Source organism: Dicentrarchus labrax, unplaced genomic scaffold (genome assembly GCF_905237075.1).
Source record: "Dicentrarchus labrax unplaced genomic scaffold, dlabrax2021, whole genome shotgun sequence".
NCBI lineage: Eukaryota > Metazoa > Chordata > Actinopteri > Moronidae > Dicentrarchus > Dicentrarchus labrax.
In genome coordinates, this window is record NW_026136704.1 from 20,962,416 (window position 1) to 20,984,006 (window position 21,591).

At 43.1% G+C, this 21,591-nt stretch overlaps 3 protein-coding genes across 4 annotated transcripts in view; 1 reads left to right on the forward strand and 2 right to left on the reverse strand.

The window, feature by feature from the left end:
• Nucleotides 1-236: 236 nt before the first annotated feature.
• On the reverse strand, nucleotides 237-4,687 carry qpctla (glutaminyl-peptide cyclotransferase-like a). The gene is made up of 7 exons (XM_051396944.1): nucleotides 3,945-4,687; nucleotides 2,819-2,965; nucleotides 2,424-2,717; nucleotides 1,887-2,048; nucleotides 1,359-1,458; nucleotides 1,154-1,270; nucleotides 237-1,046 (listed from the first exon to the last, which is right to left on the reverse strand). The coding sequence occupies exons 1-7, from the start codon at nucleotides 4,161-4,163 to the stop codon at nucleotides 901-903; spliced, it is 1,185 nt and encodes a 394-aa protein (XP_051252904.1). The 5' UTR covers nucleotides 4,164-4,687; the 3' UTR covers nucleotides 237-900.
• Nucleotides 4,688-6,234: 1,547 nt separating this feature from the next.
• Nucleotides 6,235-11,127, forward strand: LOC127361882 (ribonucleoside-diphosphate reductase large subunit). Its single transcript, XM_051396943.1, has 4 exons — nucleotides 6,235-6,442; nucleotides 7,833-9,814; nucleotides 10,432-10,620; nucleotides 10,708-11,127. The coding sequence occupies exons 1-4, from the start codon at nucleotides 6,424-6,426 to the stop codon at nucleotides 10,900-10,902; spliced, it is 2,385 nt and encodes a 794-aa protein (XP_051252903.1). The 5' UTR covers nucleotides 6,235-6,423; the 3' UTR covers nucleotides 10,903-11,127.
• Nucleotides 11,128-11,836: 709 nt separating this feature from the next.
• Nucleotides 11,837-21,591, reverse strand: part of sipa1l3 (signal-induced proliferation-associated 1 like 3) — a 69,735-nt gene continuing 59,980 nt past the window's right edge. The window contains exons 16-24 of one of the 2 annotated variants that reach the window (XM_051396976.1): nucleotides 21,166-21,281; nucleotides 20,637-21,082; nucleotides 18,540-18,770; nucleotides 18,012-18,174; nucleotides 17,724-17,895; nucleotides 17,455-17,604; nucleotides 16,579-16,705; nucleotides 16,070-16,151; nucleotides 11,837-15,607 (exon numbers count right to left, since the gene is read on the reverse strand). In XM_051396976.1, the coding sequence (XP_051252936.1) occupies nucleotides 15,413-15,607; nucleotides 16,070-16,151; nucleotides 16,579-16,705; nucleotides 17,455-17,604; nucleotides 17,724-17,895; nucleotides 18,012-18,174; nucleotides 18,540-18,770; nucleotides 20,637-21,082; nucleotides 21,166-21,281 (1,682 nt within the window). In that variant the 3' untranslated portion in view covers nucleotides 11,837-15,412. Of the gene's footprint in view, nucleotides 15,608-16,069; nucleotides 16,152-16,578; nucleotides 16,706-17,427; nucleotides 17,605-17,723; nucleotides 17,896-18,011; nucleotides 18,175-18,539; nucleotides 18,771-20,636; nucleotides 21,083-21,165; nucleotides 21,282-21,591 lie in introns of both variants that reach the window. The other variant, XM_051396974.1, reaches the window with a different exon arrangement.

Below are 21,591 nucleotides of genomic sequence, written 5' to 3' on the forward strand. Positions count from 1 at the left end.
TTGAACACATACAGAACACCACACAAAACGTAACACGCCAGTTCAGAGACGTTGCTGTAAAGTCGTGATGTTTGGGGGGTCTCTAACTCATTCTTAATGTTCATACCTGGTATCAAAACATTCATAACAATCAGGTTGTTACAAGGAAGATAAGACGGGCTGGTAAAATGTTTTGTATCTGTTACCGAACAGCATTTTCCAGTGTTTCTGTCGTCAAATTCTAGGAGAAAACAGAATAAAACTTTAACTTTATTGCAGACGTTTCACTTACACCTTTTTAAGAGGTTTCACTCTGACACAAAATGTGCAGTATATAGCCGTACAGTAATAGGTAGCAGAGTTAAGAACAGCAGGTTGTAAGGCCGAGAGGACATCACTCAAGTGAAGGTAAAGTCAATATAATATATAATATTCACAGATATGACCTGGCTGTAGTTCACCTTTGTCACTGTATGAACAGTGTTCACAGCAGCTGGTTACAAAGTCCGTCTTTAAGAAGACGTTAGTGCATCTTGATCATATTAACGGAGTCAATAAATGCTACGGCTATTGTTTTGTTTTTTCACAGGAATGAAGCAAACAAAATTATTTCACAGACTTTCCCAACTCTTCCTCCAGTACCATGTTTCCACAACTATTAACATTTTATGTAAGACTCTTTCTGTACGCATCACACGCCGGGGGACATTTAGACATGGGGTCTCCACCTTGTTCTTCACACGAAACCACGGAGACGAGGTCAGTCCAGCATGGGCCGAGTCTTTGGTAAAGTTTGAGCTGGTTCCTTTGTGCTGTTTATTTGTCATCAGTGGGACAAACAGCACTTACCACTCCAGTGTGGGGTAAAAAAAACAAAACAAACCCATAAGAGATCTTCAGTACGAATACTGCGTTTGGTGTTCAGAAGCCCAGATATTCAGCCAGAAACACAGCCATGATCTTGGTCAGGTTCACCACAGTGGGTCGGTGCATGTTCTCCTCGGTGTCGTCCAGCTTGTGCCAGAACTGTGGGAAGGGAGTGGCGATGACGTGTAGCACAGGGACACCTGTAGAGGAAGGAGGAAGCTGATGATGACTGAATGTATTTATAGTATTTATGACCACATACGTCCCGTGGTGCAGTCTTCAGTCTGCAGTAATATATTTCACTCACCTTTGTGAAGGAAGGGGATGTGGTCGTCCTGCACAGGTCCAAGGTAGACGTCCTTCCTAAAATACGTCTGCTCTGAGGGGTGAGACGTCAGAAGACCCTGTCGGTGGAGTCTCTTCTCTGAGGGGGCGAGGGGCGGAGTTAGGGCGTACAACAGATTAGGGATTTTAAATATACATGAAGGAAAAAGGGTTCAGCCGTTGGTTACCTGCAGCAATCAGGCGGTCGAACCAGCGCGCTGTGTTATCAAAGTGATTCGCAATCAGAGGGTCAGGACCGCCGAGCAGGTCTAGCAGCACAAAGAGGTCCTGGAGAGGAAGTTAAAAGAGAGAGAGGCTACTGAATATTGAGTTTCTTTTTAATCATAGTACATGCAAGGACCCCGTGTATTGATGCACATCAGGCAAGAAAATAGTCCCGTCTGATGAGATTTAGTTATTACATAACTTATTTAATTAACTTCTAGTCAATTCAATAATATTTAAATATTCCCATTTTTCTGTGGACCCCCTAGAACCTCCTCACCGACCCCTGTTGGTCCCCAGACCCCAGGTTGAGAACCACTGAGTTACATGACTACATGAGGAGGAGGGAGGACACGACAGACCTTCTGCGACTGTAAAACCGGCCTGTGTTGTTCAGCAGGCAGTCGCTAAATTCAGCCTCATACATAATTTAGAGTGTGGGTGTCTGGACCGAGGAAGACCACGAAGGGCGTGTATTTCTGCTTCCTCACCACAGCCTGGAGCATGGTGTTGTGCGTGGAGCCCGCGGGGTGAGGCGTGTTGGCCATGCGCTCGGCCAGGTGACGGGAGCCGTACAGCGAGTCCGTGGCGGTCCACTCCTCAAATGACTCCTCCCCATCGAAGAACACCAGCTGAAGAGACACTGGAAGTTTCTGGAGGAGGAAATCAAATTAAAATACAGCAACTGAAGACGAGGTTCTCTTTCTGCAGTGATGTTGCAGTGTGTTCTCCTACAGTAACTACATAAATCACAGCCTCTGGAGAGATACTGCTATATACAAATGACTGCTGCAAAGAAAATAAGGGGCTGGAGTCAGCGTTTTCTTTCCTATACTGCAGGCAGCGAGGCAAGGAGGGAAATGAGAGTCTATGGGGGGGAAAAAAGAGAAAAACTTCTCTTGTCAGCATATAGACATGTCTATAAATACTAGACCTATGTATATATTTTGTTGAGTAGTGGACTTATATTATCCCAACAAACTCTAACTTTATTCAGGTAAAGGTGGTCACATTTCTACGATACACACCTGCTGTTTGAATGATCGAAGCTGGGCGTCCAGAGAGGTGGCGAGCTCCAGAATCATAGCGCACGGCACTGCCGAGTCACTGGCCCCCAGAAACACCTTCCCCGGGGCCTGGGGGTCCGGAGGCAAAGCCTTGGAGTCATAGTGGCAGGCCAGGAGCAGCCTGCGAGGGGCCGAAGGGTCCAGAGTGGCTACGATGTTTGTGAACGCCACCTGGCCACGAGGGGTCGAAGACTGGAAGGAGTCGAAGTCTATGGCCCAGCCAGCAGAGAGCGAAGACAGAGTGGAGGTGATGTGCTGAAAGATGGAGGGGATGGGAGGGGGGGGGGGCATTAAAGAGGAACATTTAGAGAGAATGTATAAAGAGGAGGGGGCTATAAATACTCTCGCACACACACCTGCTGTACAGCGAGGCTGCCTTGTGTTCCTGGCAGCCTCTCTATCAGGATGGGCCGCAGGTGAGTCTCCCACAGGCGAGAACCATCCACCTGAGAGGCCAGGCGGCGGATTTGGGTTGGAGAGCACTTACTGGGTTTGTGGGACAACTGGATGGACGTGAGATGAGATTAATGAGTAAAAAGAAAAAAATGTGTGAAGACGCAATGTATTCAGCAAACAACCACACAGAGAACTTGTTACAGGGTTGATGTGGATCAGAACTCGCTGGTCCAGTATGCAACAATACAAGTGCACAAACACTGGAGGCTGGACTTACTGAGCCGGGAGACATCTTGTGTTCAGTAGTTAAACTTTTGAAATGAAAAATATTTGCACAGTTATTAATTCTGGACTTTTAAAATGGAGGGAGAATGTGACTTTAATACATTTTAATGTGGAAATGTAACTTTTCGGTGGTAAAACCATATTGTATTTGTTGTATGTGTGGATAAGATAGACAATATAATATATAAAACACTCATCATACTACATTAAAATCCTTTAAAAGTCATCTACTTCTACCTCATTAAAAATTACAGAATTTATGAATATGGAAATTTTGTTTATTTATAAAGTTTCCCTCCCCACTGTCAAGTAATTTTAATACATTTTAATGTGGTATTGTAACTTCTCGGTGGTAAAACCATATTGTATTGTGTCGTATGTGTGGATAGGGATCATCAAAGAACCCATCCACACATGTATTAAAGACAATATAATATATAATACTTATCATACTACATTAAAATCCTTAAAAAGTCATCTACTTCTTCACCATCAAGTCCATCCTCAGTGTCTGTGCACACTGGACCAGGATTAGGGTTTGGTCCTTTAATGTATCTGATATCAATAGTAAATAAACTGCACTGTTTGGGGAGGAAATGTGGCAGAAAATAATCCTTTCTTCAATCTTTTTTCACCACTGTTTCATATCTGATTACTATGAGATGTTGTAACACATAAATTCAGACAATGAACCACCGTCTGGTTTTTCCTGTTGGATTTATTTCAGTCACATTTAACACTTTAAGAACCAAACTAATCCCACAACTTTAAAGTCCCGTCAATACCCGTCCGTGCTCTTACCCGGTCTTTGGTCAGATCTGCGGCCGGCATGCGGTTGTCATGTCCATCGGTGGTGTCGTTTGACAGGTAGACCCCCAGAACCACCGCCAGGACCAGGACCCCGAACAGACAGAGCAGCAGCACCCGGGCCCGGGGCATCCGCACCCGGTCACAGCCGGGGAACGACCCGCCGCCGTTGCTCTGCTGCAGGGGCTTGTACCTCCGACTGGACCTGGACATGACTCGGAGATAGGGAGTCTCTTGTAACGCCGATCAGTCGCTCCTAAAAGCTACGTGTCCAAACCGACTTGTGGAGCATGTAGGAGGGAAATCCACACAGGAAGTCGAGGAAGAGGGACGCTGCCTGTAGTCTGTCGTCTGTAGTCCACCTTCAACATAATGCTCCATCCTCGGGACGAGAGAGTCCGTCGGTTGTGGTCCCGACTGCAGCCTGTCTGCTCTTTAGAGGCATGGTTGACTCCACTGAAGTTGATCCGGTTCACATTATAATTCACACGGATTTATGTTTCTGTCCGTTTCTGGCTTCAGCGGCGACTCTTCGTCATGTTTCAGCTCGTTTTTCATCCACTAACAGCCGCTAACGAGACAAACTGCAACCGACTGCGCATGTCGGTGACTGGTCACAACTCCTCTGGGGCAGAAGTTTCTGTAAAAAATGTTAAAAATGTACAAATTTTACGCTTTTTCATTTCGTCTCTGGTGATCTCTGCTCAAATGGCGTTACTTCTTCTAGGGTCCTGTGGTGTTTGGCAAACAGCGCCGTGGTGCTCTACCGCCACCCACTGGACAGATGTGGGAACTGCAGTGAATAACATTAAATACGGTTCAGGGTTGGGGAGCAGTGTGGGACAGTAACTCATTACTAATAATAATAATAATAATAATACTCTCCCCAGTAACTAGTAGTGTCACTAATTACTAATACATGTCAGTAATAATATTATAGTTACTCCTCCTAATGAAATAAATAGTTCACCCTCTGCTGATCTCATCCTTGGATTCATTTTTGTAATCATGGAGGAAACTAGTTTGGAAGATGGAAATGTTTATATTTTTTTGATTTAACAAAACTGTTTGTTATTTGGGGATTATTTAGCAGGATTAAAATGTTAAAATACATCTGTTTTTTTCTAATGTTACACTCCGTATTTGGTGGTGAGGTTATACAAAAGTAGTGGAAAGTAATCAAGTTAGGTTACTTTAATATTTACTGACTACATTTTTTTAACAGGTAAGTTATTATTTAACTAAAGCTTTAGTTCTTATTTATAAAATATATAATCACTGTAGGGTTGGGGTACTCTGCAAAAACAACAACAACAATAATAACTGGACAGTTCACATCTATATTTTATATATAGAGAGAGATTATATTGTCTGCTAAGTTACTGCTGTATATATATATATATATATATTTATATATATATTTATATATATATATATATATTCTGTGCATTTATTTATTTTTACACTGTGTGCCTCTTTACCTCCTGCTGTAACCTGTGAAATATTTAATGTAAACAAATCTCTATAAAGTGCACATACAACTCTTATTCTGTTTTTATTATAACTTGTGTCTTTTCTTTTCTATTTGTTATTTAATGTGTATTTTTATTATCTGTTGTGTTAAACGTGGAGCTGCTGGAGCAACTGAGAGATCAATAAAGTCTGTTGTATCTTATAATATATATAAGTGCAGTATAAACACAGACAGACACACACACACACAGACAGACAGACAGACAGACAGACAGACAGACAGACAGACAGACACACAGACAGACAGACAGACAGACACACACACACACAGACAGACAGACAGACAGACAGACAGACAGACACACACACAGACAGACAGACAGACAGACAGACACACACACACACAGACAGACAGACAGACAGACAGACACACAGACAGACACAGACAGACAGACAGACAGACAGACAGACACACACACAGACAGACAGACAGACAGACAGACAGACAGACACACAGACAGACAGACAGACAGACAGACAGACAGACACAGAGAGACACACACACACACACACACACACACACACACACACACACACACACACACACACACACACACACACACACACACACACACACACACACACACACACACTCTATATGACCTATTTTCTTTGTCCCGCCAAATTTTCGTGCGGCAAAGTGACCGGAAGCGGAAGCTGACATTCCAAACAGGTTCTGATTGGTCCTCAGACCTCTGGTCCCGCCTTCTCTTGCTGCTGATTGGTCAGAACGCCTGCCCTCCCTTTTGCGCCGGACCGTCCCGCCTTCCGTACAAATACGACGTTAGCGGGACTTTTGGGAGTCATTCGCGCTTTTGTCCCGTGATCCGCAGCGAAGATCTCCTTCAGCCGAACATCTTCAACCCCGAGGAGACGATAAACCTGTAGCCGGAGAGCCGCTGTTGTCCCGGGAGACGAGTGACCACCCCACGCTGCCAGCATGCATGTGATCAAACGAGGTGAGCTGTGTGTCAGTGTACCTCAGGCCTCTGCTAACTACCGACAATGTCGGGCTCTCCTGTCAGTACGAAACGACACACACACACACACACGCACACACGCACACGCACACACGCACACGCACACGCACTGCCTCTTATCGATTAGGGGCCGTATCGATACCTTTTTGTTTGAGTCGGTGAAGCAGCGTGGAGTGGTGAGCTGTCGTTAGCTTGTAGCTCTCAGTTAGCAGCCTGTGGAGGTTTATTGGTTGATTAGTTTCAGGACAACGAGAACACGAAGATCTGTGAGCAGCTGGGAGTACAAGAGTAACGTAGACTGCTTCATAAAGTGTGTTATAAAGTGAGTCTTTCTGCTGAGTTATTGTTATAAGTTGGTGTTTTTATGGACTCTGTGGTACCAGCCTTTGTTATAGTTGGCGCCAAAAGGAAAAGTTATGTGTGTGTGTGTGTGTGTGTGTGTGTGTGTGTGGGGGAAACATTAAGGATATTAAACACAAAATACTCAACAGCAGTCAGAAATCAACTCTATTTCTTAACAGTGAAGATCACAATAAGTAGGGATTTCTTTCTAGTAAATAAACAGTTTCAAAAACACTTTCATAGATCATAAAGTTTTACAATTGGAATAATGCACAATAATATAAATGTCCTATTATTGATTGATAATTATATATACCTAACAATAAGGCATATCATTAACCACTGGATTGACTTTAGTGTGATTTATTAGGAGCGGACAACTTGTTGTTGTTTCAGTCCTAATAATAAATCGTGTTAACGTAGATTTTTGAGTACATGGTCCTGTGAAGTAGGCAGGTGTCGTTGCTTTGTTTATAAGGTTTAATATCATGTTTTAACAGCATTAGTTATTAAGTACTTCCATGTTATGGTACTTTATATTTCTATGCCACTACATTAATTAGATAACTTAAGTTATTAGTGACTCTAGAAATTTAGATTATTAGCATAAAATATAAATGATAATTCAGCTCAACCTTTACCAGCTGCAACATTTCATCAATGATTATAATCCAGTAATTGAAGTAGTGATGATGATAATAATAATAATAATAATAATAATAATAATAATAATAGTATTTTTCCACTGTAAAAGAGCTGAATATTTTTGTCTGGGTTTTTTGTCTCTGTAGTTTTTCACATCTGAGAGGCGAGAGGTATTCAGTTTGTTACAATCAGCAACGTCACCACTAGATGCCACTAAATCCTGCACACTGTTGTTGTTCTTTTCTAAACATTCCTGTTTGACAAAGGAGTCCGTTACTGACCGGATTAGTCATGACTGATACTTTATTGTAACAGCCGACAGTTACTGTAACTGTTAATGATTGAACAGTTTTACTGACAGAAATATTTGTTTGTTTTTCAGATGGACGCCAAGAGCGCGTCATGTTCGATAAAATCACGTCTCGCATCCAGAAGCTGTGCTACGGGCTGAACTCTGACTTTGTGGATCCGACCCAGATTACGATGAAGGTGATCCAGGGTTTGTACAGCGGCGTCACAACCGTGGAGCTCGACACGCTGGCCGCAGAGATCGCCGCCACCCTCACAACCAAGCACCCCGACTACGCCATCCTCGCTGCACGGATCGCCGTCTCAAACCTGCACAAAGAGACGAAGAAGGTGTTCAGTGACGTGATGGAGGACCTGTACAACTACGTCAACCCCTTGAATAGACGCCACTCTCCCATGATCTCCAAGGAGACGCTTGACATCGTTCTCGAGAACAAAGACCGCCTCAACTCAGCCATCATCTTCGACCGCGATTTCTCCTATAACTTCTTCGGGTTCAAGACCCTGGAGCGGTCCTACCTGTTGAAGATCAACGGCAAAGTGGCCGAGCGTCCGCAGCACATGCTCATGAGAGTATCTGTTGGGATCCACAAAACGGACATCAACGCAGCCATTGAGACGTACAACCTGCTGTCGGAGAAGTGGTTCACCCACGCTTCCCCTACGCTCTTCAACGCGGGAACCAACAGGCCACAGCTGTCCAGCTGCTTCCTGCTCGCCATGAAAGACGACAGCATCGAAGGCATTTACGACACGCTGAAGCAGTGTGCCCTCATCTCCAAGTCGGCCGGGGGAATTGGCGTGGCGGTCAGCTGCATCAGATCGACGGGGAGCTATATCGCCGGCACCAACGGCAACTCCAACGGGCTCGTCCCCATGCTGAGAGTCTACAACAACACTGCGCGCTACGTCGACCAGGGAGGCAACAAGAGGCCCGGAGCGTTTGCCATGTACCTGGAGCCCTGGCACTTCGATGTGTTTGACTTCTTGGAGCTGAAGAAGAACACCGGAAAGGAGGAGCAGAGGGCCAGAGACCTTTTCTACGCCATGTGGATCCCAGACCTGTTCATGAAGAGAGTGGAGAGCAACACAGACTGGTCTCTGATGTGTCCGAACGAGTGCCCCGGGCTGGACGAGTGCTGGGGGGAGGAGTTCGAGAAGCTTTACACCACATATGAGAAGGAAGGGAGGGTCAAGCGCGTGGTGAAGGCTCAGCAGGTGTGGCACGCCATTATCGAGTCCCAGACAGAAACCGGTACGCCGTACATGCTGTACAAAGACGCCTGCAACAGGAAGAGCAACCAGCAGAATCTGGGCACCATCAAAAGCAGCAACCTCTGCACAGAAATAGTTGAGTACACCAGCGACGATGAGGTAGCGGTGTGTAATCTGGCCTCCATCGCGCTCAACATGTACGTCACCCCTGAGCGGACTTTTGACTTTAAAAAACTAGCATTTGTGACCAAAGTAATCGTCAAAAACTTGAACAAGATTATCGAAATTAACTACTACCCAGTGCCTGAAGCGGAGAAGTCCAACAAGCGCCACAGGCCGATCGGAATCGGCGTCCAGGGTTTGGCAGACGCCTTCATCCTCATGCGCTACCCGTTCGAAAGCCCTGAGGCTCAGCTGCTGAACATTCAAATCTTTGAGACCATCTACTACGCCGCCCTGGAGGCGAGCTGCGAGCTGGCTGCTGAGCTCGGCCCCTACGAGACGTACGAAGGCTCCCCGGTCAGCAAGGGCATCCTCCAGTACGACATGTGGGAGAAGACGCCCACCGACCTGCTGGACTGGAAGGTCCTGAAGGAGAAGATCGCCAAGCACGGCGTGAGGAACAGCCTGCTGCTGGCCCCGATGCCCACGGCCTCCACCGCCCAGATCCTGGGCAACAACGAGTCCATCGAAGCCTACACCAGCAACATCTACACCCGCAGGGTGCTCTCTGGAGAGTTTCAGATCGTGAATCCTCACCTGCTCAAAGACCTGACGGAGAGAGGACTGTGGAGCGAGGAGATGAAGAACCAGCTGATCGCTCACAACGGGTCCATTCAGGTAATCCATCGAAGGAGTTAAAACTTTGGTCTAAACCTTTTCTATTTTGATAATTTATTTCAGTCAAAAGTATCAAACATTTGCTGTATTTCTTTCTCATATTTAAGTGATCTAGTTTCAGACTGAATTGAGACACTTGCAGACACTATTGTGTCTAGGAAGTTATGATGGACAGTCAGTCACAACTAGAGCGGCAACTAACGTTTATTAATATTTTCTTAAGTCTGGTCACTAAAACAACGACTGAAAAGTCTCAGTTGTCTCATTTTGTATTAACTGTACTGGGACAACCAGGGTCCAGTACTTTGTAGAGCTGCAACTAACGATCACCTTCATCAGATTAATTTTTGATTAATTTTGTCTATAAAATATATCTGAAAATACTCTATTGCCCACCATAAAGAGTCAGAGGTGACGTATTAAAGTTGCTTTTGTCTGAAATAAACCCTAAAATATTCAGTATCATAGAATAATAATATCATAGAAAACAGACAAGAGCAGGAAATCTTCACTTTGAGGACCTGGAACCAGCTAATATTTGTTTGAAGATTTACTCAAACAACAAAAGTTGCTGCTTAAACTTTTTTTTTGACATTTTCCAACTCTTGTTTCCACAGAACATCGAAGGGATTCCTGACGATCTGAAGCAGCTGTATAAAACCGTGTGGGAAATCTCCCAGAAGACCGTACTCAAGATGGCTGCAGACCGCGGCGCCTTCATCGACCAGAGCCAGTCCCTGAACATCCACATCGCGGAGCCCAACTACGGCAAACTGACCAGCATGCACTTCTACGGCTGGAAACAAGTAAGTGAGACGTGGAGGATAAAGAATTAAAACTCGCTGCTAATGAACGCAACACGTGTTAAACTCTCTTCTCTCTCCTCGCTGCAGGGTCTGAAGACGGGAATGTACTACCTGAGGACGAAGCCTGCTGCCAACCCCATCCAGTTCACCTTGAACAAGGAGAAGCTGAAGGAGACGCCGGAGCCCGTCAAGGCCTCAGAGGAGGAGATCAAAGGGCGTAACATCGCAGCCATGGTGTGTTCTCTGGAGAACCGAGACGACTGCCTCATGTGCGGCTCTTAAACGCTCTCAATCACACTCCTACCGGGGAGGGGCTTGATCTCGAGCCTCCTAACCATTCAAAACTTGAGCATTTTCATTGATCGTACTTTGGTACACTGTCGGGATGTATAGAATTAATTTTATTAAACAAATGTTCTGTCGACGTGAGTACTTAACTACAAAGTGTATTTTATGTTTGAAATTAAATTTGTAATAGAAAATAATAAAATGTTTTACATGCAACAAGTTGTTTAATTGTGTTTGTGGGAGCTGTGAAACTTAAAACAAACTTTATTTAACATCAGTATTGACAAGAAGTCGTGTCGGGCGGATTTAGAGAAATATTATTAAGAGGCAGAAATATTTGCTGATTTGATCACAATCATGTTCAATATTTGCTTGGTGAAGCTGCCAAACAAATATTTGAACTCAAACATTATGGCACAAAGGTCTCATTAGAAATCAATTACATTTTTAAGATCACTTTTCCTAAAATGTGGCAACAAAAGATCATTAAATTGTTAATTTCAGTTTTTCAAATTATTCTGAATGTTAAATTTGACAGCATTTTCCAAACTATGGTGGCAGCTATTACTAACCCTCTAGATCAAAAGCAAATGACTTATTATCCTCTAATAATTGTTAAATAGACTACAATATTCTTGAGCCTCACAAAATGTAATCAAACCAAACTCATTTAATTTGCTATCAACACCAAGAAAAGCAACTAATTGATACAAATCTGGAATTTTTGCTTGATAGAATATTGTCTATAAATCAGTTTATCAAAAAATGTTGAGCTATATACATATATATAAAAGTCTTAAAGTAAAGTACAATAAACTTGAGTATTGGGGGATTTGAACTTCTGGGATTTTATTTTAACAGTAGCAGCATTAATTTAACAACCACTTATGTAACTTAAGAGGAAAAAATAAAAGAAAATGAGACAATGTTCAGATAGTTATTTTTAATATATTTTTTATAAAATAATGAAAACATAATTTACACTTTAAAATGTACAAGTTATTATTACAACCCAAAGAAAAAAACAATGTTGGTCTCTGCATCGCGTACCCTCCGCCACACGCACAAAGCGCCGACGCACACACGGGAAAGATGACGCCAGGAAATAGAAAACGATGAGGAATCAGTTTTTGTACAGAGATCAGAAGTAAAACAGCAACAACAAATAAAAACACAGTACCCTCTCATCTTCACTATTGTCTGCAACAGTGGGAATGTGTTAAAAAATAAATTATCAAAATATTTAACATCTAAAAAACAAAACTAGTTATACAATATTACCATTAACCATAATGCAGTATTGATTTGTTCAACAGGGATCGCTGTGTACGCTATAAATAGCTTACAATTATACATAACATGAACAGAATTTATATATATATATATATATTTAAAAAAAGAAACCTTGCCCCTTTTACATAAGCAAACGTTTGAGACTCGCAGATACTAAAATCACAGCGACACCTGTGAAGCTGAAGGAGGAATAACAGGAGTGCTGAAATAAAAAATATCTAAAAACAGAATAAAAGAAGCTTTTTTTCCTTTTGAGCCAGAATCTGTTCATCCGGGATAAAAAGGTCCAAATAAGCTTCAGTATAAACGTCACTGGTATCAAAGTGAACAGCCCAACTTGAAAACTAACTGGCCGCTGAAGAGTTAAAGGAGGTGGTGACGTGAAAGCAGGATGCTGCTGAGGAGGAGCACGAGGAGAAATGGCAGTTTTCTGTCCAGCTCAGAGTCGCTGTGACACTTTGTTCCCTCTTTGTGTCGGTGAAAGGAAGGTGGATGGTAGGAGTGGGCGATGTGGATGTGATACGATAGAGTTCATGGGAAATCAACTGAGAAACTGTTTATATTTCAGTACATCCAGGCAGTTTTCCATCTAATCCCTGTGAATTCTGCTATTTTGTCCAATTATCGCAACTTTTCCTGCTCAGAGAGTTGACACCAAACAAACTCACTTCCAGGTTTCTAGTTGTGAAGATGCAGACGACGCAGACATTTATTCTTACTGGAACAAGTTGCTGTCGGTTTTTAATGAATTATACAAAAGAAATTGCAACTATTTTTTTTTTTAGCAATTTTCACTTTTACCTGCAAGTTTATTGCAAGAAAAAGCCTAAAGTTTTATTTAGACATTTTAGGCCACAATAACCTCCCGCTAAATCCTGGAGGGACCGATATTTGTCTGTTTTTAGGTAAATCAAACAAACTAGATACTAGATAATCAAGGTATTAAATCTACAATGACATCAAACACCCAGAAATATGAACCACAAAGTCTCTGACAGGATAAATTGACATCCTCTCGCCCACCCCTAACTGGTGGTTCAGTGTCATTAACAGCATCTCGACGACCCTGAGTGAGTTGGGATCAACAGTTCCAGTCAGACCAGGGAAGATGTAGTAGTTCAACAGGGCAGAGCGGGGAGAAAATTATAATTTAGTACAATTTGATCAGCAATATCTCTACTGACGCAGGAAGATAAGATCCATCCTCTGCAGGGATGTATTGTTTGTTCAGTACCAGCATCCAAAAAAACACATTATTTCTGTATGAAAAATAGATATAGTAGACAATATCATTAAGCAAGCGAGCAGTATAAATAGTGTCTTTTGTGTTCATTTGGGTTATCACAGAACACAGGGACAAATCCTCTCTCACACACAGCAGACAGACAGACAGACAGACAGACAGACAGACAGACAGACAGACAGGATCTGATATGCAGGAGCTTCAGTGTTGAAGGGTTCATGTACAGTAAAGCAGGAACGTCACTGGGGACAGCTTCATTCTCATTAGTCTGCAAAGATGCCGTTGTTAGAACAGTTTGACATTTTGGGGAATTATTGTTACTCACTGTCAAGAGGAGAGAGACGGATGAAAAAGATTTGACACCATATGAAGCTACAGCCAGCAGATGGTTAGCTTAGCATAAAGACTGGAAACAAGGGGAAACTGTAACAAAATCCACCTCTAAAGCTCAATAATGAACACATTATTATGTGTTTATTTATACCTAAATAATGTTAAATAACGGCTATCAAACTCAAGTATGTGACTGTAATTGTGTAATTGCTAAGAGAGTCACAGAAGTTACTTAGCTAAAAACTAGACGGAAAACAATTTGTTTTTTGTTTGAGATTAAATAAATTAAATATAACGTTAGTTTTAAAGACGTGGGTCAGCTGATATTACCGCTGGGCAGTTTCTCTGTGTTTAGCGTTTGCTGGCTGTTGACTGACACAAGACTGGCGTCTAATCTCTCATCTATCTCCGCCATGAAGTGAATAAGCATATTTCTCAAAAATGTCCAACTTTTACTTTAAACATTAGGAAAAAATAAAAAAAAATTCAAATATGTACTGCGATAAAACGACTCAAGGTTCAATAATTCTCCAGTACATTTCGATCTGAGATGATACAGCACTGCTGAACACAGTGGAAATGAAATTCAAAAACAATGCACCAACTTACATTAGAGATATGATACTATCATATATCACTGAGCTTTATAACGTCGACCACTTACACTCGCTCAACACGCTGATGGCTTGTTTCACATCTACAAAAAAAAGGGGCCACGGGTTCGTCCATGTAAACGGAGGAAAGGAAATTATTGTGGCCCACGAGTTTCATATTACAGTAAACTAGTTTGTTCATCAAGCAAACGTCCTATAACAGACCATCACACACACACACACACACACACACACACACACACACACACACACACACACACACACACACACACACACACACACACACACACACACACACACACACACACACACACACACACTCCAGAGGGTAGTAAAATGCATCTTGCCTTGAGCACAAACACTGTTGTGCGTTAATGCTTCAGAGTATTCACTGTACCATCAGTTACACACACACACACACACACACACACACCTCTTTAGTACAACTGTTATACAACATCAGTACAATATAGATAATATTGATACATGAGAATTGTACCACACAGGCATCTTATCTACAGTACCATGTCTGTAGAGCCTCCATTACTTCTAGTGCATTCTGGGAGATGCAGTCTGTAATGATTTTTCTTTTTCTTTTGGCTGATTCGCTGCAGGAACAGTATTAGGCCTCTCCAGGTGATGTAGTGTTCTCTAAAACAGTCAGTCTGCTCTCCTACTCGCTCCTCTGGCATAGTAGCACGTGTATTCATATATAAGACAAGTATATAAGACGTTTCGACTTCAGTTTATAAAAATAAACGGGCTCAGAGAATAGAGAGGGAGGGTCTCTGCTCTGTCTGTGCACAGGCTTTCTGGGAGTGTTGCATTTTTAAAAATCAAATTTTCTCTCGCGCTCTCTCTACAGTTTAAGGCTGTCCAGTGGAAGCTGAGTGAGGTGACATCATTGTGACCTCTGCCGCCCCTGTGTGCAAGGAATCATGGGTACTGAAAGAGGGTTTTTTGCCTCCCTCTGTGGCCTGAATCTCACACTCCTCCTCTTCCTCTTCTTCAGGTGTCGATCTCACTCCCTCTTCGAGTCGGTTTCGTCTGTTAAGGAGTGAGCCTCGGTGTCATTTTCCGTCTTGTCCAGGTTAGTAAAGATCCGGCTGAACTTGCGCAGCTGCTCGCTGGCGGTCATGCTCTCCACCTGTAAGCGCTGGTTATTCTCTCTCAGGTTGGCCATCTCTGCAAGCAGAACGACTTTATCCTGCTTCTCCTGGTGGTAGAGAGACGAAGAGAATAGTTTAGAAAGACTGAATATGAAGCCACAGCAAGGAGAAAGTTAGCTTAGCACAAAGACTGGAAACTGAGGGTAACTGCTAGCCACCAAATAACCACAACATGTCGTTTTTACACTTTCTTTTGAACAAGATTTGATTAGAGAGCTTTAGAGTTGCTGTTTAAGGGAAGTTTGTTACCATTTTGTCTGTCAAATGACTCCTTTAAATTACAGTTATATCAAAATTAACCAGATAAACTGAGGATCTGTTGAGCAGCTTGAACACACACATCAGTACAGCACTGATTTATTACAGCGGAAGACAGTTTAAATATAAAAATAATGAATTTATAACGGGGTACACGCAACATCACTATCACATTCTGGGTTAAACTAAGTTAACTTTCCACTTTAAACTGTTTCATAAAGGCAAAAATGTGAAAAACAAAAGATTCTCACTCTCTCCAGGTCATTGTTCAGCTGTTTTAACATCACTTCCAGGTGGTAGAGTCGACCAGACAGATCGTTGGGCACCTCGTCCCTGTCAACAAACACAGCACACATTACTTTGTATTGAGACAAACACACACACACCCAAACCCACTGCTGTTCTGGTTATGTAGGTGGTTAGGAAGGACAGGTTTTACTGGTGTTTGTGTGTTAGACTGTTTGAACTGAAGATCTTTAGATTCAATAATATCTTCTTACTGCTCACTGGGAGAAAAAAATAAACAGTTTCTGGCAAAGAAACTGATGTTACAACTCGAATAACAAACTGTTAACTCCAGTGAGAATACACAGACGAGTAAACAACCTGAGGATTCGGTTCCACAGTACAGTAAATTACCACCAGGTGGCAGCAGTGATAGAAGCCAACAGCAGGACAGAAGACATAAAACATATTTAGAGGAGTTGTGTTCCTCTGGCTGCTCCACTTTCCTACAGATACACGGCGAGGTTTGACCTACCCGCTGAAGGTCGGTGTGGTTCGAGGTGTCTGAGGAGTGAGAAACTGGACTGGACTGACGACTGGTCTCATGTCTTGACCTCCAACCTGCGGCTCAGTCAGCGAGAAGAGGGAAACTGCTCTTTGTGCTGCAACAGAGACACATAATCGGACTTTTTTATCAAACTGTCCCTTGAGACACATGAGACAATCAGACCTCGGCAGCAGGAGGCTCGGGCAACAGGTAAGGTTATGGATCAAGTGTTGGGTTGAGTTTAGTGTGTTTGTCTGTGTGGTGATCGTCTTTGTGGTGGCAGAGGACACAAGGGACAGGAGGGAGACCCTGAAAAGAAATAGTGGCTGGGAAGCAGAGCAGGCGGCCGTGTACGAGGCCGAAATGAACGCACAGATCTCCTGTTTCTTTCCCAGGAGTGTCGTGTGACAGAAGAGAGCCGAGACGTTGTGAAACCGATCAACCCCCAACATCCAGACAATACAACAACCAACCAGGGATTTAAGATTTTATAAAGGTTAATTATAATTAATGAATCACGTTTTTTTTTAATTAAATGTTTCAAATTCTTCATTACAAGATATCAGTTATATTTTAGGGAATTTTAGATCAGTTTAGCATTAAATTGACCAATAAAACCAAGTTAATGTGAGCAGTTGTGAATGCTTTTTGAATAACTTTCAACCAATTCAAACAGAGTACATACAAACCCTCCACTATCCTGCCTGAGCACACCTGCTAATTCAACAATCTTGGGTCCAAATTATGATTATTAGGATTAATTATATTATTATTAATAGAAAAATCCACAAAACCCCACATATTACACTTCCAACACTTAACCTAAGTTGAACAAACCTAATCGTGAAGTGTCTCCAGCCTCACCTTCGTAGGCTTTAGCGGCATTGACCAGGCTGGACCACTCCAGTCCGCAGGCTGTGTCAGGAAGAGGCATCAGCCCGGGATCGAGCCTCCTCAGGGGGGGAACTTTGTCTCTAACTTCTGTGAGAGACAGTTCTGAGGCAGACAGAGGCACTGAGGGACAGGAGGACAACAAACGGCAGTGAGTAAACAAAGTACACACTTCAAGGTTGCATTACAATCCTACTTAGACTGTTTTGTCCACCTGTCTGAAAACAGCAGTTTAAACTCACCCTTCTTGTTCTGCATGTGGTTGGAGGAGGGGGCGTTTCTGCGTGTGGGCAGAGTGCAGGTGAACAGGTCAGTGGGGGTCGTCTGGTTCTCAGAGTTGGCGAAGCTGGCCTCCCTGCGCCCGCTGCACAGCGACTCGTCTGAAAAGGTGCGCTGCAGGGTTCGTCTGGGAGACTGCGGGGAGGAAAGTAACAGAGATCAGAGCTGTGTGCATCATCAACATCATCAACATCATCAACATAAGATTGTTTAATGATAAAATGGTTCGCCAGTGTTGGTGTGTTCCTTACCGGATCTCTTTGAGGCATCTCTCCCGGGTTGTCCATGATTATCAGTTTCTTCAGGTCGTCTTCGATGGTACTTTTGTAAGTCCGTCGCGGAGAACGCAGGTCCCTCAGTGACGCTCGGAGACGAGGTTGTCCAAACACGTTCTTTGAGTTTGTATCCACCTGCCTGGAGACACAAGACATGAGCACCAACAACACAAAGAATAGCATCTATTTTCTTCCTGAGACCGAAACCATTAAAACCTGCAGCACTTTTACTGGTCTCTGTTTTAGTAACTAGTTTCAAACTGAAGACTTCCTATTAATGTGTTTGAAGCTGTTCCATGTTGACAATAACTCACGTATAAGGAGATGATTAACAGTACAGGAAAAAGAACTCACGTATAAGGAGATGATTAACAGTACAGGAAAAAGAACAGACTTATGCTCCTTATCATCCAGTTGAGATGAGTCGCTTTGTTTTATTGGGTAAACATTTGTGATGTTCAGGAACAGAATAAAAGCTATTGTGATCTTTTGAAGCTAACGTACTTCTTGCTGTTGTTGCTGTCGGAGCTGGACGTTGTGGTTGCGTTTGAAGGTGACGGGCTGTTGTCTTCGTTCTGCCAGGCGCTCGGTCTGCTCTTCCCATATAAGGCCTTGGGGGCAGAGCTGGACAGTGGGATGGAGCCTAACTGAGCTGAAGTGGGTGTTGTCGTAGCGGCTCGGACCGGCCGGGTTTTCTCAGCTGTCGGAGTCTTGTAACCCTGCGGTGTGTAGGCCCTGAGAGGAGGGACGAGACACATAGATATAACATGTGATTAATGCGACAAAATCAACAGCAATGTGGTAAAACAACAGCGTGAAAGACTGATAGCTTGAATGCAGTTAGCCACGGGGAGCCATGTTTGGATTTCACCTGCTAACACTGGTGCTAACAGACTGTCAGTAGCTATTTGGTGCGAATAATTAGACTGAAGATAAGTAATAGTGAGAACTGCTCGTCTATCCTCCTTTAAAAGGAGAAAGATTTAATATTTATAGTCATATATTACATCACAGATCGCTTGAGACACAACATGACGCAAACTGCATTAAAAGAACAAGATACTTAGATCACAGGAAGGAACATGCAGAGGAAATCATTCTCCAGCTGAACAAAAGATTTATGATTTTTCTGCTTAAATACTGAATTTTACATCTTGGTTTAATTATTTACCCCTTTGAAGGATCATTCAAAAATCGCTAACCATCTGCTGGCTGGAGCTTCATATTAAACACAAAGATATAAGAGTGCTATTCTGATCTATTTCCTAAAATGTTAAACATATTCAACAGTAATTATACGATTGAGTTACTGGAGATCCTCTTGCCTGTAAAGTCACCATGAACATGTGAAATAAAACATTAAAACACAGAAGAAGCACCCATGAAAGTCTCTCAGAGGGTAAATTGAGTTTCTTTTACTGCTCTTTGAATGTGTAATTGATTCTTGCAGCATACATTTTCCTTTCCTCCTCTTCATTGATCGGGGAATGAAGATAGAGCATGTAATTAAAGTCCAGGTAGTGCTGTCTGTTAGCAGCAGTATCACCCAGCAGATACAATGCTACTGACTGCTGATACAACACTAATGGTAGCAAAGGTAAACAGCAGAAGAGTTATTACTCTACCACCTCAAATGTCTTTTATCCAACACGCCAATTCTTTACCAACTAACTAATTCTATTAAAACATACGAATTATTCAGCTAACCTTTTCCTCAGTTAGAAAGAACAGTGTGCACAATACCTGTGATGAATCATTTCTGCTCTACAGCCTTCCGTTTTAATTTTATGTATATTATATTATATTATGTTGATGGTCCAACAAATCCCAGGAACAGACTGCAACATCAGTCTCTGCTGGCACTCGGGGTTTAACCACAGATTGTTTTAATCCAACACAGAGTGGTCGAACCCTCTGTGTGTGTGTGTGTGTGTGTGTGTGTGTGTGTGTGTGTGTGTGTGTGTGTGTGTGTGTTTTAGGCCTGTATGCAATCATGATGTGGGGGTGGCAGTGACCAAGTCCACCAGCAGAGGAGATCATGTGATGATCTGTATGTTTCACAAGGATTAGGCTGCTTTAATCCTTAATGTATCCTTTAGAGATAGATGTTCATGTATCACACCATTGGTTTAACATTGGGCGGAAAAGAAAATTCTTTAAAAACACTATTGAGTTTCGTGTTTAAACCCCCAACTGTTAGAAAGCAGAGTTGTAAACTGAGGGCTATGATGTTGGATGTTATAAATAAATAAATACCAGATAAATACCCAGATTTTATACATATGGTGGTGTGTTCTTTATATTGTTTTCCTAAAATTAAATTAAATGTTTATTATCTAGCGGTGGTACATAACTGCTGCTTGGTGTATCATTCACTACAGATTCTACAAAACTTTATTAAAAGTCTAAAGTTATTACCAAGCACATACATTCTCCATTAAGCAGAGCGGCATTAAACTGAAAGATTTATGAATGGCACTCGGCACTTTCCATCCAATAAAAGCCATCACATATCTGAGCTAAATTGTCCAGTTACTTAATATTAGCTCCATAAAAAACAGCCCGTAAAAGATGCATCTAATCAGCGAGTCGGTATCTTACCTGGGTTTGAAAGCATCCATTTTATCAGCACTGGAGCCAGGAGGCGGGAACGTCCTCGTCCGGTATCCTTTGTTCTTATTGGCTGCCGCTGGTATGATGGGCGAAGACTCTCGTCTCCTCGCTTCCCCCCCGCCGCTGCTCCTTCCCACAGACAGCTCCTGCATGCCGCTGTAGGTCGCGAAGCTGTGCATGGGTTTGTGGGACTGGTTGTTGGTCACGTTGCTGTGTCGAACGTTGTTGTAGTGGGTTGAAGCATCGATGCCGCTGTCGTTAGATCCCCCCTTGTTGAGAAGGTCGGGGTCGGGGTCGACTGGGTCGGGGAGGCAACCCCCGCCTCCTCGCTCTCCCCCGGCTCCTCCGTCGAACCAGCGCTCGTCGCTGTGGCTGCTGGAGGCGTTACTGGACAGGGTGTTGCTGCTGGAGTGGCTGGAGTACTGAGTCTCGCCCTGCAGAGGACACGAGGGCAACATTCAGACAGACTCAGAGGTGACAGATGAACAAATGAGACGTGGGTGATGACGAGTCTGACCTTCGAGTGTCTGTTTGGAGAATCTTTCCCTGGGACATCCTGTCTGGGTACCCTCCTCTGCCCCCCTCCACCTCCCGGTCCCCGAGACGACGACACTGGGACATGCCAGAGGGGTTCTAGACAGAAAACACACAGACACTCACAGGATTAAAGCAAATTACACTGAACCTCCATGGCTGGCAAAGAGGATTAAATACTTATAGCACATTTAAACACTGACCTCCACCCACCCACCCACCAACGCACAAAATCACACTCTGTCATCTCTACTCCACTGTGTAACACACTTTGAAACAATATAGAGATGATGCAGAATGCAGTTATGAATGCAGTTAAAGACAAGTTTGATTAACTTAACCACATATCATCACCTTTTAAGCTTATAAAGCGAATGTGTTAGCAAACAGCTGACTACTTACACATACA

Bases quoted from the DNA above. Each gene is read 5' to 3' on its own strand.
- qpctla (XM_051396944.1), bottom strand. From the start codon at position 4,163: ATGTCCAGGTCCAGTCGGAGGTACAAGCCCCTGCAGCAGAGCAACGGC. The intron at 2,966-3,944 runs GTAAGAGCACGG...ACGTCCATCCAG, and splicing joins CAGATCTGACCAAAGACCGG to TTGTCCCACAAACCCAGTAA. The intron at 2,049-2,423 runs GTGTGTATCGTA...TTCCTCCTCCAG, and splicing joins TTCGATCATTCAAACAGCAG to AAACTTCCAGTGTCTCTTCA.
- LOC127361882 (XM_051396943.1), top strand. The intron at 9,815-10,431 runs GTAATCCATCGA...TTGTTTCCACAG, and splicing joins CTCACAACGGGTCCATTCAG to AACATCGAAGGGATTCCTGA. The intron at 10,621-10,707 runs GTAAGTGAGACG...TCCTCGCTGCAG, and splicing joins ACTTCTACGGCTGGAAACAA to GGTCTGAAGACGGGAATGTA.